This window comes from Bicyclus anynana, chromosome 14, assembly GCF_947172395.1.
Source record: "Bicyclus anynana chromosome 14, ilBicAnyn1.1, whole genome shotgun sequence".
Classification (NCBI taxonomy): Eukaryota; Metazoa; Arthropoda; class Insecta; order Lepidoptera; family Nymphalidae; genus Bicyclus; species Bicyclus anynana.
In genome coordinates, this window is record NC_069096.1 from 364893 (window position 1) to 380572 (window position 15680).

A 15680-nucleotide genomic window follows, 5' to 3' on the forward strand; every position below is an offset into this window, starting at 1 on the left:
TTCAGTTGGAAAAGGTCGTGGGCTATGAGCAGCGGAGGCGTATAAGAGCACATATGCGTGTGGCAAAAAAGAAAATAGAGAGTGAACATGTTACAAAAACTAAACAAATTGTTACTAAAACCACCAAAACTCGATCACCTGAACGTCAAAGCCAACACAAGTCACCTGAACGCAAGCCTGCAAATCAAAAACCATATTCCCCTGAAAGACAAGTCAAGCAAGCTCCACAAAAGGCAGCTACTCCAGACTATAGCGGGAAACAATCGCTATCAATGCCTTTGACATCAGAACTCGCTCATCCAAAAGAAGATAAGTCAATGTTAAATGAACATGATAAAGAGCCTATAGACACTTTGCACTATAAGGATGTTAGATCACACAGTCCTTCTAAATTAGCACCAAAAACACCTGCTAAGTCTAAAAGTCCCCTACAGCCATCTAGCCTTGATAAAAAAACCAGACCTGTTTCACCTTCAAAGACTACTACGCCGAAACCGAAAACTAATCGTTTTAGCGAGTACGCTTCTGCTTACATGAAGAAAGTTGGACTTAATGAAAACGATAAAAATTGCATTTCAGATGTAAAAGTAAAAAAGACATCTGCAGACCAGCACAAACTTAAAAAGATGGATACCCATCATTCCGTGGAAACAAAATATTCGAAAACGGTATCAAAAAATGTGACAGAACGAAAATCTTCAAAGGATACTGTTGAAACAATCCACATCAATGGTAAAAGGTCTCAATCACCTCAAAAAATTATATCTGAAAGTCAAAGTCCAGTTCTCCAAAGAAAGGTTGACTTGGATAACAATAAGTACAGTTCTGATCGAACACACAGCCCCAATAGAAAACCACACGTCCCGGAAACGATTGTTCACCAACCCGATCATAAGAGTCCTGAACGTAAAGCTTATGTTACAGAGCGTAAAGCTCATAGTCCAGATCGCAAAACTCACAGTCCAGATCGCAAAACTCACAGTCTAGATCGCAAAACTCTCAGTCCAGATCGCAAAACTCACAGTCCAGATCGCAAAGCCCACATTATAGATCGCAAAACTCACAGTCCAGATCGAAAATCCCACATTACAGATCAAAGCCCTGAACGTAACGTTCAATCTGCTGATCTTAGAACACAGAGCCCAGCTGGACTACGTAAGCTTGATCGCCCTGACCTTAATCGTCAGAAGTCTGACACAACCAAAACCAAAAAGGAAACTATTATAAAAACTGTTTACGAAATTGAGAATAAGATACCCCCAAAACAAAAACAGGAGGAGAAACCTTCGTGGGTCACGAACAGGAACTTGAAAAAGATAACATCTGAGACGCGCACTTTCAGCACAAAGAAAATCGAGTCTGAAAAACCTAAATATCGTTCTACGAGTCCATCTAAAATTATTTCAAAGCCTCTCGATGTAATTACGTCTAGCTACGGGCCCGGACCTCTGGATGCAGACGGTAGACCTTTGTTTGGTATCAAGGCTTTGAGAAATGGGGCATCGAATTACCAAGGTTAGTCTTGTGTTAATTATTGTTTCATGAATTATTGTAGAATGGTCTCGTTAAAAATTCAAATTAAAGATAGCCATGTTGTAAGAGTCTGGAAAGACTGACTGTTGATCATTTTTAGATGACAATGACCATGTCAGTGTGTCGTTTTCTCCTAGGCATGGGGTGGCGGGTGTAATACTACCAACTTCCCAAATCCGGGCTTTCTTTGAAGAAAATAGCTCCTTATTACACACACAGCCAAACCCAAGCCTCCAACCCAGGAGCTCAAGTCCCAAAGCCGCATAAGCTAACCACTTTACCAACGACGACGCGATCATTTTATTGAATTCTTGTTGACAGAGTAATGAGTATTTATTTCATCCGTGATTCTCTCGGGCAAGGCCACCTCATCATTCGTATGATATCTTGTATCACTTGCGCAGTGAATCACACTCTTCACATATTTGAACAGCTGACGTGCCGTCTCCCGCTCATGTACAATGATTAAGTTTTAAACTGTCAACCTAGTTTGGTGCAGTAGACAATTTCTAGCGAATTGCTGTATAATTAAACGAAATTAACGGTCATTTAATTATTGTGTAAACTGACATTAGCGTGCTTATTTTGATAAAAGAAAAATAATTAGTTTTTCCGAGTCCAGTACTTTCAGAAGCAGCTGTTGTTGTGTGCGCAGTGTTTCGATAACCATACCTTTTATATAAACGGTTGGCTAACATTTTTATTGCTAATCCGACAGTGAAAGGCACCGTTATTCGCCAAGAGTTCCACTCGCGGAACGGCAGCGAGCCCGAAGGCACCGTCTCGGTGACGGCGTACTCCACGGAGCCTCAGGACTTGGAGAAACTCCTCCAGACTCAAGGGGAGAAGCCCTCGAGGTTCCTGCACGGCTTGGCGGCGATCACCACGACCAAGAAATTCGGCGGAGACACTGGTACCACACTAAGCGCAGTTAATAACGTAAGTGCCTGACATTATAATATTAGCAATTTTTGTTATCCAGCGATTTGCACTAATTTTGCAATATCTCCGGAGATCATTAACATTTGATGCGTTTCAACTGTTGATCTTATGATTCAATGTAAATTCTTTTGTTATTCCAGTGACAGGAACACATTTTAATAAGTAACGATTTAACATAATCAACCACTTTCGGAACGAAAATAGTAATTGTGACGAAGTTTTGTTTTACACCTTAGGGATCCCTATTAAATGAACATGTGTTTAAGGTAGATGTACAACTTTGCCTAGTACAATTGTTTCTCAATCCGATCGTTAAAATTACATACAACAAAATCGTTAAACATAAAAAAATAATTAATCCCGTTTTTTGGAAAAAAGGACTCAATTACCAAGTATAAAATTCAAGTTCAAGTAATTTTTCAGCACATGGCAGGACTAAATTGCACTGAAGGTACTTGTACATATGTCTTCTGTGCTGAAGGTAGGGATTTTTGTATTTAGTACAAATTTAAATTTAACTTATTAACCGTAAAATTTCGGCTAACATAATACTGTGTTATTTTAATAGGCCTTGACAACTATGACTAGACGTCAGAATGTGCTGTGAAAAGTTATCCATAGCTCCTCAAACTTTTATTAAAATAAACAAGAATAAATTAATTACTTGTTTAATTTAATTAATTGATAAAATCAGTGAACTACCTAACATGTAACAACAAAATCTCACTGTTCATTTGAATTAGAAGTTAAGGTAATTAATATTCAAATGGTGATCACGGAATGGTATCTAGTACTGTGTATGAATGCCAGTCGCTTTTCCACTCTGAATCATACAAGTGGTGCATACAATACGGTTTCCTTAAAAAGTATCGTTTATTTAAAATAAATTTCTTTTCCTAACGGTACAGAAAGAAGAACGCGCCGCACTAGATCAGTTCACACAGAGCAACCGCCGAATAACCGAGAGCAGAATCACCAGCGGAACCAGCAGCGTCGACAGAAGAGAACAGAAGTACACACAGGAACAGAACGTAGACATAGCCGAGCCTGATTTAAAAGAGGCACAGAATATAACGGAACGTATCACTGAAATTGTTGAAAACACTGATCATTTAGACGGAAGGGATAACGAGAGACGTGTCTTGAAGGACAGAAAAGCTGAAGCGAAAGACAACAAACAAAACAAGAAAGTGCAAGAGAAGTCCGAAAGGAGAGTGGAAATGGAGACCGTGAAAAGGAGAGGAAATGAAAATTCGGAAAAGATGGACAAACGAGTGGACGATCGAAAAACAGTCAGACAAAGTTCTGTGAAATCCCTTACGGAGAAATACATAAAGAGTGCTAGTGAGTATTAAATATCAAAAATAAATATGGCTAAATTTTTCTCATGTTGATAGAGTTACCAATGTAAAATGTGAAAATTCCTAAAACTATTAAGAATATTATAAATGCTAAAAGTCTGATACAGAGTTATGATAAAACACCTTCAGCCTATTCATAAATATAGGTATTAAAAATTATATAAGTTGAGAGGAAAGGTAATATGAATTCTGTTATTAATTATTACAACAAAAATTTCCTACTTCTGTGGACTTTCTTCTTTTTCCTACTGTGTTAAAACACTCGAAAGAGCCAAATAATATTAGGTTAAACCAGTGAACGTTGGCTTGCAAACAAAGTAAAAATTGTTTACAATCCAACATTCACTGGTTTTTGCGTGGTCGTCTCGCATCATTAGTTATTCAATAGCTTTCATACCCACAATAGGTACACTTGCAGCAAACTTGTAATAAAAGTCGTCGAATTGTTTAGTTTTTTAACTCAGATATATTATTAGTTTTTAGGACGCTATTACGTTTTTAATTCAGGTTACTTTGCCAAGGTTGCACAAGGAGGGTTGGAAAGATTGCTGCAACAATGGATGTAGCGATGTCGGTTTCTTATCAGAAAGATCATTTGCCGAGAATTTAAAGCCGAATAGCAGAGATTGAATCTCAATTTATGATCAATTTCATTCAAGAAGATCAATTTATGATGAGCGATATACTTGCTGCTAAAACTGTACTTGAAAATAACTAAAAATGCAACTTAGCGCAATAAACACAAGTTGAAAATCTTGAAATCTTCCAACTAATTTATATAATAAAACGAATTTTGAGTAAGAGATTGTTTACGTAACGGAAATTTTTTAATGTTTATCTGACCATCATCGTACTTATTCTTAAAATCGACTTTATATTCCTTGAATTTAATTAAAAATCCGCATCCAAAATCCTGACAACTTCCTGACATCTACGATGTCACAAACACAGATAAACGCATACAAGCTTAAAAGAAGATAATTATAGCGATTGTCCTTTTTTTCCTAATATTTGACTTACTTGAGTAAATGCTTGAAGGCGATAGCTACATAGTTGTCTCTAAATGCCCGCAGGCGAGACATCGAAGACAGACCGCGCGACGTACCCCAAGGCCGGTCTGATCCTGCGCACCTCCACCATGAAAGACAGCGTCTCTAGCGACTCCTCCACTCATGCTGGTTAGTTTACGAGTATCCCTCTTCTAGATTGCTTATTTTATTTTTTTGGCAAGAAGATACAGTATCACCATAAATTATGTCAAATAGAATAGCTTAGAAGACTATTGTTAAAATGGAATATTTAAAGATGATAGTTTTGGTTTAGTTTAGTTTATTAGTCAATGATAATTTTACCAGTATCAATTTGGAGTGGGCAAGTCAGTGGCTGGTCGAGGGTTTCAACCATATACCTCAGAGAACACGTTAAACCACGTCACTATAAAGATCTCTATTAGATCTTTATAGATCCCACTCTGTTATAGAGAGCAGGCTTAAGTCCTGTAGTCGTTAAAAGGCTGATTATTATTTTCATTGATTTTCGATTAACGCATAACAGTGATTTTTGAAGTGACATCGCGCTAATAGGAAAGGAGTGCGGTGCTTTTGCTATGCTCGTACCTATGTCTCTAACTCATGTCATCGTACCGATACGATAAATCGCTCGGCGGTAGATACGTGATAGTCGGTAGCAGTCTGGTGATACGAAACCTAAGCCAATACTTACATACATCAGAAATAGGTTGTAACAGGTAGGAGGGTACGATCATTACCTTTAGTTACCATGATTAATGCAGATAATATATAAAATATTTTTAATAAAAAATTTAACCGACTTGAAGTCGGTACTAAAAAAACAAAATAAACTTTAAGAGTCTTTTTGGCATAGCACCGCATTCAAACCGATCAATAGAAAGGACATATTACTATGTTGATATTATTTTTATTTTTCCGTTTTTAGTATATCCTGGCATAGTGACCGTAGACACCACAGTATGGGCAATTTCGTTCACTAGTTTCAGTTATTTTGATTTTTACACAAAACTACTAAACCGATTTTCGTGAAAATTAAACGGTACCAAAAAAAGATTTTCAGATTTGATTAATAAATGGCGAAGTTATGAGTTAAAAATTAAAAAAAAAACATTCGCATCGAATTGAGAACTGCTGCGAATTGAGCCGGAGACGTCAATGGATGACTAATGATAAACTGTACTCCCAGGTCTGGCCCGCACGGACAGCGAGCACAGCCTCGCGTCGGTGGACGACGTGGTGACCACCACCACGGAGCAAGTGAACGACGGAGTACGCACCACCACCACGACCACGGAGCGAGTGGACGGCGGCGTGCGCACCACCACCACCAGCTCGCGCACCCAGGGCCGCATGCAGGAGCGCTCCTTCCTCGACAGCTCCACCAAGGTCACCGGCGTGCAGGACATTCTGACGAGGATGAAGAATGCTGACATAGGTACCAATTAAATTCATTCTGTACTTAGTAGAATCCTTCAAACTCATTCTTTGTGCTTAGAATAATTTTAACTTTGATATCATATAATTTTTTTTGAAGACCTTCGTGGCGCAGTGGTATGCGCGGTGGATTTACAATACGGAGGATCTGGGTTCGGCCCCGGCTGGGCCGATTGAGATTTTCTTAATTGGTCCAAGTCTGGCTGGTGGGAGGCTTCAGCCGTGGCTAGTTACCACCATACCGGCAAAGACGTACCGCCTAGCGATTTAGCGTTCCGGTACGATGTCGTGTAGAAACCGAAAAGGAGTGTGAATATTCATCCTCCTCCTAACAAGTTAGCCCGCTTCCATCTTATACTGCATCATCACTTACCATCAGGTGAGATTGTAGTCAAGGGCTAATTTGTAAAAGAATTAAAAAAAAATCTGCGATTCAGTGTTCCGGTACGATGCCGTGTAGAAACCGAAAGGGGTGTGGATTCATCCTCCTCCTAACAAGTTAGCTCGCTTCCATCTTAGATTACATCATCACTTACCATCAGGTGAGATTGTAGTCAAAGGCTACCTTGTGAAGAATAGAAACATTACTTGAAAAAGCATCGCGTTTACTAAACCAACACTTCGTAAGGAACATGCGAGAAACTACTAATACATCGCCCGGCGCCCTTCAACTTGAGCTGGTACTTACTTGACTGTAATCTAAGCAGCAACTAAACTATAGACTGGAAAATAGCAATGCTGCTTGACGGCACAGAGCGTAGTTCTCTGAATTACTGTTAACGCAAAAATTCGTTTAATATACGCAAAAACTAAAGGGATACGTTACAAAAGTCTAGAGGGACTTAGGGCGGAAGCACAAAACTATTCTAATCAATGTATTCTGTACCTAAAGTCCAAAACAAACATTTTCTGCCCTACACGTAAAAATTGTACAAAATGGAAATTTCCTTCTCCAGTCCAGATTTGTAATGAGTTCTCAGGGTAGGCTGTACATTTTTGCATCTACAAAGTGCACAAAGCTCAAAACACGTAATATAGCGTTCCAATCTATAGTCACTAATATTATAAAGAGGTAAAATTTCTGAGGTGGTAGGTAATCCCTGGATCAGGTGAACCGAATAAACATTCTATCATCAATAAAAAGCCATATCATTTGTGAATGTTATTGGCTATTTTATCTCCGTATTCCCACGAGTGCAGGAACTACCTTGGACCCTGGTAAACTTCGGGGTGTCTGTTAGTCTTCAATAAAGCAAGCTCCATCGTCCGCAGTGATCGAGGACGGCGACAGCAGCGCCGACACGGAGGCGCGCGCGCTGCTCAACAAGTTCTTGGGCGCCACCGTGCTGATGGCCGGCATGCAGAGCTACGTCACCGAGAAGCCCACCGGGAAGGTGCTCGTCAAGCAGGTGAGTGGACTTCCCTGACATGGCTCCAGTTGGCTACTGGTGTATGTCAGTAAGTGCCAGGAAACTCAAACCAAAGCTTCGCGAGTTCTGGCGAAGTGTAAAAGCCTATAATCAGTGGCAATCTTGCCAGTGTCCGTGTGTTAGTCCAGTATAGAATACTATAAATAAACGCAATCAAATGTTTCTCTTTCAATTCGTCTGTAAACAAATAAACGTCATTTGCATGTCACGCGCTGATTTGTGGTTTTAGTTTCTAACTGTTGAAATATCTGTAACATAATTTTAAGTTTAGCAAAAAAACTACTAAATTATTCACTGTTCACTATAAAATTATCTGCATTAATGCTCGCCATCAGATTTATCTACAAAATGATCCTGGATAAACGTCAATACTTTCTATCTTTTGATTTCCATGGATATATCCGGTACATGTAACTTTCCCAGAAGCCATGTAGAGATGTGCATCGCAATACGAAAGTCAATGTCCAGACTAATATTACACCGTACGTATACTCGCTGCACCGCCACTTGGCCGCTCTCCCATTCCGCAATTAATTCGTAAAATAAACGAATGCGACCTCTCGACTCTTCCGCTAAATTTTATGTCGCGAACACGTGTTTGATACATCAACTAGGTACATCTTTTTATTAAAATTGTGAGAAACCGAGCAACACTAACTTACTACTGTACTACTGACTGACGACTAGACCAGGGCCTGTAGCCATATGTCACGTCGATTCTCTTTTTATAAACGCTTACGCTTCAAAAATTAAAAACTGTATGGGAATGACATTTGCTCTCGACAGGTCACGTGATCAAGTTGCCGATCGGATCTGTCATTCCCATACATTTTGTTATTTTTTGAAGCGTTTGTAGAAAGAGAATCGACTTGCCACATGGCTACAGACCCTGAAATATACATAAGTTGGTACATTAGCTTAAAGATTACGTAAAGTGTGAAAACCCTTCGTAGGGTTTGGTATTTCAATAGTCATTTAGGTATTTCAATTAGGCTTAGTAGGTATACAAGCATATTTGAAACGTCAGGTAGGTAATGATATTATAAGATAATGGTGATAATAATTAGTCGAAATACTTAAAATTAAAGTCACGATGGTTCCAAAGCGCCTTGGTCCGAGAAGAGCCCACAACAAACTTCCAACAGCCAGGTTTTATAGTAAGATCTCCAAAACAGTTTTGGAATTGGCATAAACAGCAATGAGAATAACCCTTGTCACCATTGGTTCAATAAATGCAAAACATTTATTTAACCGCTGGTGACAAGGGTACTTGGTTTAGTTTGGAAGTCTACAAAAGTCCCATGTCCAACTGCTGATGTGATGATGATGGTGACATTAATGAGTCTGATGCTGAAATTAAAGAAGTTATTATCATTTACGATGTTCTTCTGTGAGTAAGCGGGTACCGAATATGCATAAGCTTTAGGAAAATTAAGCGCATCGTAATGGCTATACAATTCATGCCCACGTGGACCGATGTCAAGAACACTGCATTTCCGCGTTGGACAGCCTGGTTAATTATATGTGCGAATAATGAGCTAGCCCTTGTATCACAAATCGAGGTAACTAGCCGCGGTACAATATAAAAAAATATTTAGGTAAATAAAATAAGATCGTTACCGAAAGCTTGCTGTTCGGGACTCGACCAAAAGTTGACATGTTTTTTAAATGGCGAACCTTCTAGTTTGATTACTAGAGAGCCAGTGTTGGTGTATTGACCCTTGAAGTGAAGGTCCACCACACCGCACATTACCGCAGTGGCGGGAGAGTCACGTGCAGTCATAGTTGGCGCGCGTCCAGTTGCGATATTCCGACGTTTTCTCTCACACACCAGTCCCCGGCCTGCACCGTCAGTATAAACACTGGATCTGCCAACTACGGTCTTACTCTTCAAACAAACATCGACTTCTACTTCCGAGTAGCAGTACCTACCTTGTAATCCACGTGTAAACAGTTAATTAAGTAATAAAAATATTTTCTTCAAACACTGGAAGCTATGTAGCATTTTATAAAAAACAGATTCAAATAACTCAAACAATTTACGCTTACTTACCAAGCAAACACCAAGTAAATTGCATGGTAAATAAATGTTTACTACAAGATAACGCGGCTGATATGCGACATAGATCGTGTTTTTGTGACAAGTGTTCACACTTGCCAATCACTGTTCATGAGAAGGTTTTGCATCGGATTCCATTGCGTGTTAAGCATTATGAACAGTGAATAATTGGATATAATTTGTACGTATGTTTAGCTCCGGAGTATCTTCAAGAGATGTTGACTATAGTCATGAGTGAACTTCAGGATGGACTAGCGCTAACAAACATTTGTTGTATTGAAGTGCGCATTTGCCTTTATCTAAACATCTGAGTCATGATTGACGGGAGATAGCTACATGATTTGCGCTCTGAAAGGTATTTGGGTTGTACGACTTCCTCGGTCATGCGCCCGCGCGGCTGCCGACGGCCGGCGCGGCGATATGGCGCAATTGATCGCCACTCTCATCGCCTTGATAGTAAACAAAGCTTCGACTGCGCAGCCGCCTTGCCGTTTTAAGCCACGCGCGGGAAACGGGAAAATCGCCGGCAAAAATAACACCGCAACTACTTTTCACTGACCGACACGCTATAAAACGTAAAACAACGTACTGTCCCACACGCGAAATTAAACCTTATATATCCAAAAATGCGTGCAGGGTTAGTGGAAAGTCGCTTGGAAAGTTTCAGAGTCTATATTCGGCGCGGTGACGTGAAACAGTTGCCCGCGCGTAGTTCTGCTCCGAACGGCGCTCGGGACGGTCGCGTGACTGTATGCTGATATTTACACGCATGTAACCATTTTATGGGATGTCAAATTAAATGTCAACAATTAAATATTGTGTCGCGATCGATAATCCAAGGGCAACTACCGAAAAAAATTAACTTTTTTGAAATTACCGCGCATAAAGTGAAGCTTCAGGATTTGATCTTTTCATCGCGCGCGATTAGGTAAGCTCCGATAATTTAGTTTATAATTAATTATTCTAAAAATATATAAGAATGCACTGACCTGGTGGGCTGGTCTATAAGTAAAGCTCTATGTCCGACTAACTATTAGATAATAATTATTACACGTTTAGCCGCTTTAAAGTTTCGTAGAGTGCTTTTTATTTTAGTGGACAATAAGCCTCAACCACCTCATGTGCTTTCATTTAAGCTATCTCTATTTTGTTATTACGTGTTTCTCTTCTCTTTCTGTTTAGACAGTAATGTTCTTTTTATTTAATGTTAATTAATTCAGGTTATGTTCACGATAGTTTGTGGACACCCGTTTATCAAAAAACTTATAAAATGTCCGTTTTTAAGCGAAACCACTGCGACTGTTGACAGCAAATAGTAATAATTTATTTGATTATGTTTGAATACCAAATAAAATAAAACACGGTTTTGTGATAAATAATGCTTTTACAAAAAAACCAATTCGAGAGTAAAGTTTTTTTGTTTCCTAAACTGACATTTATGAAGCTTTTTGTTAATTTCATTACAAGTTTGCGTGACGTTACGCATTTTCATTTTTTAATATGTAGGTGTACCATCTAGATTCTGATAGAGCGACGATATTTTTTTTATAACATTGCTTTGTTAAGCCAGATTGCCTGAAGCGTAATGTCACATTTTTGACCGACTATTCCCCTTATTATATTCTGGAAACAGAATATTCCCCGATCACACAAAGACCCTGGACGTCGATTTGGAAAATTCGTTTTTAGTTTGAAAGGTTGTCCTATCGCCCTGAGGATCAGGGTTTGAACATAAGATCCTAGATACATTGAGGAAACGCTCGAAATTTTTTAGTGTATTTCGAAGTTGGTTGTATTTTCAATTACTAGAATATGTTTTCGTTATTTGAAGTGATTTTTCAATAGTTGGGTATCGAATTTTTAAAATACATATGTAATGAAATTGAATAATGCCAATATGTCAATTGATTTATTTCGTTTCTATACACCTGTGTATTCTATTTTCGGGACTGATTAATCAATTTTGATTAGTGCCAATATATTCATTCCTGCATGACATTAAATTGAGGAAGTTATTTTTACTAATTAAAAGTTTTAATAAAAAAAAATCAACCGACTTCCAACACAAAAAATACCTACCTAAACTAAAAAGCATAAAATAACATCTTACCTATGAGCTACCTGAAAATTAAAATACATACATACAGCCGAACGTAGAGCCTCCTCCTTTTTGGAAATCGGTTAAAATTGCAAATTATCTACTTACCTATTGAAATAATCTTTAAAGATATCCTAATTTATGTTTATGTTAGGATCTTAAACAATGATACCACACAAAAAATAATATTATAAACTACGTCTAACAGATTTATTAACCTTAAAAATATAAATAAATTGAAAATTATACAAGTTTTGTTCAAAATCTTGATAATAAATCCGCATTGAATGATAGGCACATGCATTTTGAGAGCAAAAACGACTTTTATGTTGGTAATTCTTTCCATCATAATAAAAAAAACGCTTAGCAATACTCTAGAAGAAAATGCCAAATACGCCAAACTTATAAAACCTCTCTTTTTCACGTCTCGGTTTAAAAAGAAACCACGCGGAGAAAATTGCGGGCATCCGTTAGATAATAAATACCAATTAGTTATAATATGAGTAACTAGATACTAATTAGGTAGAAATAAGAGCAAGTCTTAGAGCGGAAAAATGTTCGCATTTGAAATAATTCGCATTTTTTTAAGTGTTTGATTCTTGTTAATTGCTTGTTGACAGATGTGTGTGACACAAGGTTGCGCGCCGGACTGTCACTCGATGACAGAAAGTCTTAACCATGACATCTTTGATCACAGTGTGACATGTTCTAATTTAGATACAGAAAAAATACTAGTTTATGACCTTCTTAGGCCTCCCCTATTGTAAAAAGGCTGTGAGCTGGTCAGCCCATGATGGTATTTCGTAGGCAATGGAGTTTGGAGTTGAAGTTTTTTCAAGGGTTCAGACACCCTTGAGAAAACTAAACGATCGAAACGGTCAACGTTCAAGTATTAAGCGTTTTTTTTATATTTCCTTGGCATAATAAAACATTTTGATACGCCAAAAGATGAAAAATTACAAAAATCAAGTAAAAACATTAAACAATGGTGTGACGGTGGCCTTAACACACATCCTGACGTCACTAGCTTTCAACCCTCAGAGAGAGCCCCTTAAAGTTTGATATTTACATAGGTATGTGTTTTTTGAAAGTTTGCCATGAATATAACTGGCGACCAGTAGTTTATATACCTAGTTAATAAATGGCTACTAGACAATGTCGGGATGTTATTTCAGTCGGTTATAAAACCATTTATTATGTTTATTGTATATGTGTAACTGTATATATGTGTAACTGTAAGCGATCGCCGCGGTCGGATGTTGTTGCGGCCGCGCGCCGCAAGCCGCTATGTGACACAAACAAATACATAATATACAGGGTGCTCGGTAGTATTTCCCAAAACTTCAAAGTGTTGACGAGTCTACTTACAGGAGCCGAACTGCAGAACTAATATTTTTATACCTAAAAAATAAAAAAAAATTATGTTTTCATACAAAATAATTCAAATATTTTCGACTATCCTATTACTACTACGACTACACAAGCTTTTATTAATCCTTAAATTTTAAATTTGGCTACGTCATAATTATAAGGATGCGTAAAAGGGACACATTTTAAGATCTACAAAAGAAATATTATTTACTCCGAAAATATTAATTTTAGAACACACGTTCTTTGAACATGATTGATTAATTCTTGGTAAAGAATATAACCTCAGAGTTATGGAAAATACTTTCCAGCATCCTGTATACAATTAACATAACAATCGTTGGTGCAGTGGCGAACCCATGTGATCACGAGCTCCTGAATTCCAGTCCTGGGTCGGGATATGAAATGCTGAACTTTTCTTTCAGACAAGAAATTATCTTTTCTGCGTCAGAATGACATCAAGTTCCAAACATAAAGCGTCTTGTATCCATTTTTTATTAAACGAATTTCGTATGTATATACTCGTATGATAGTGTGACACTATCTCGAAGAGTTCGTATGATCGTTTTTATTTTATAGCGAATACACCACACTTGGTCAGAGAATCGTACGAAAAATTCATTATGCATAAACGTTTTTATCAATAAACCAGCTCTCGTTAATATGTACGTAACTACAGTCGATCATTACATATTTGGAAGTCATTTAAAAGTTAAAGAGAAAGCACCAAACATTAACATTGCATTAACTTTTTTAAGTTATTCTGAAGTTATGTGATGGACGACGATCGTGCGATATGGAAATGGCAATACAAATACAAACATAGAAAGTTTTACTTACTCTAGGACAAAATAAAAAAGAAAACATACATTCTTAAGAAGCTGAAAATTTACATGAATGTTAGGGACTTCTGAAAATTTTTGATATTGCAAAAATTAAAACAATAATTTAAAAAAATCTAAACAATAACTTTAAGTTTTCCAAAGTGGGTGTTTTTGATTTTGGTCCGAATTGTTTAATAGATACCACCTTGACCTCTGACTATGAATACCTTCAATAAACGAATCAACCACTTCATAATATATGTGAAAAGCTCATAAAATATCCTTGTTTTATCTAAAGATGCCAAATATACACTTCATCTATGCTTTAATATTTAATATTAAAAGGTAATATTTGTGAGGTTCCAGGGGCTAATCTCTGGATCTACCGTGATGTGAGCGTCATAACCTATATTGTATGTCCGTATTTCCACGGGAACGAGAACAGCACGGGTGAAACCGTCTATCGGCAATATGTGAGATATAGATAAATCTCATGGGTCATCCTCTCTCATGCCAAAATGTTGTAAAATCGTACACGAGTATCAACACGCGCCGGAATTGACGTCATCTTATGTTTATATTCTCCGTGACTTGCTGGTTTATTTTGACATCTGATGCGTTTACCATCAATATCGGCATTATACATTGCTGTCTTCTTGAAAATTTGATCTGTAAGCAACAATCTGAGACCCCTTTTGATTCCGTTATCCATTTTTTTCTAATCCAAAAAGCCAAAATTTCTTACTTCAGCACCCATTTTATTTAATAACTATTGTGGTCTGATTTCATCCGCACTAGATATACTGTTTCTGAGGAAATGTTAAAATAGATAGTATTGTACCATTATGTACTTTGTAGTATAGAGTATGTCTTAGCCAAAGATCCAGATCTATACAACCGTTTTGGCTTTTACAATATTACTCGTAGTTAGATTTTGCTTCGATATCTTAGTAAATACATGGACCAGAAGGCCAAAAGTTTGGACTTTATGTAGCAGTAGGTATAACGTAAAGTGTAGATAAATCACGAAAGCTCACAGCAGGGCGTTCACTTCACTTCCGTCTAATTATACTTCGATATTGTGCTAAATATACGAGCAACTAGGTCGATTGCTCGCTGCTTGTACGTCTGCCGCTGAATTACCACGAGAGCTGGTGTTTTGCACCACTTGAAGTTGGAGGAAATAGAAAATTTATGAAGAATGATATTACAATCGTCGTAGAGGTATAGCGCTACGATTACTGTAAAGCTGAATGCTCTCGACTCTACCTAGCTCTCATTCTCCATTCTCTCTCTCTTCCCCATCAATATTATCAACTTACCCCTATGCCAGCAATGCCTCTGGTAAAGGGAAACCTTTTTTTGTTTTCCTTTTCTTTGTGGTAATGTAAAGAATGTGATTTGAAATCATGACATAAATTCCAACTTCAGAAAAGAAAAAAGCACTTTCTTCTCGAGTAGTTTGCAAGTCACTTTGTTGTGTCTGGCCAACTTTTGTTCCTAATTCTACGAATTCTCCGAACAGTGACGCAACTGCAAAGAGCAGCAAATCATCGGCTTTTGTCTCGTCGAGTGCGGACAGAAATACGCACGTGACGTA

The 15680-nt window shown here is 37.9% G+C and overlaps 1 protein-coding gene across 5 annotated transcripts in view; it reads left to right on the forward strand.

The window, feature by feature from the left end:
- The window catches only part of LOC112053886 (titin), a 76124-nt gene that overhangs the window by 37168 nt on the left and 23276 nt on the right, over positions 1-15680 (forward strand). For 4 of the 5 annotated variants that reach the window (XM_024093482.2, XM_024093484.2, XM_052885373.1 and 1 more), the window contains 6 exons: positions 6-1515; positions 2252-2472; positions 3384-3819; positions 4910-5014; positions 6054-6302; positions 7574-7710. In XM_024093482.2, coding sequence (XP_023949250.2) covers positions 6-1515; positions 2252-2472; positions 3384-3819; positions 4910-5014; positions 6054-6302; positions 7574-7710 — 2658 coding nt within the window. The remainder of the gene's footprint in view (positions 1-5; positions 1516-2251; positions 2473-3383; positions 3820-4909; positions 5015-6053; positions 6303-7573; positions 7711-15680) is intronic. The other variant, XM_052885372.1, reaches the window with a different exon arrangement.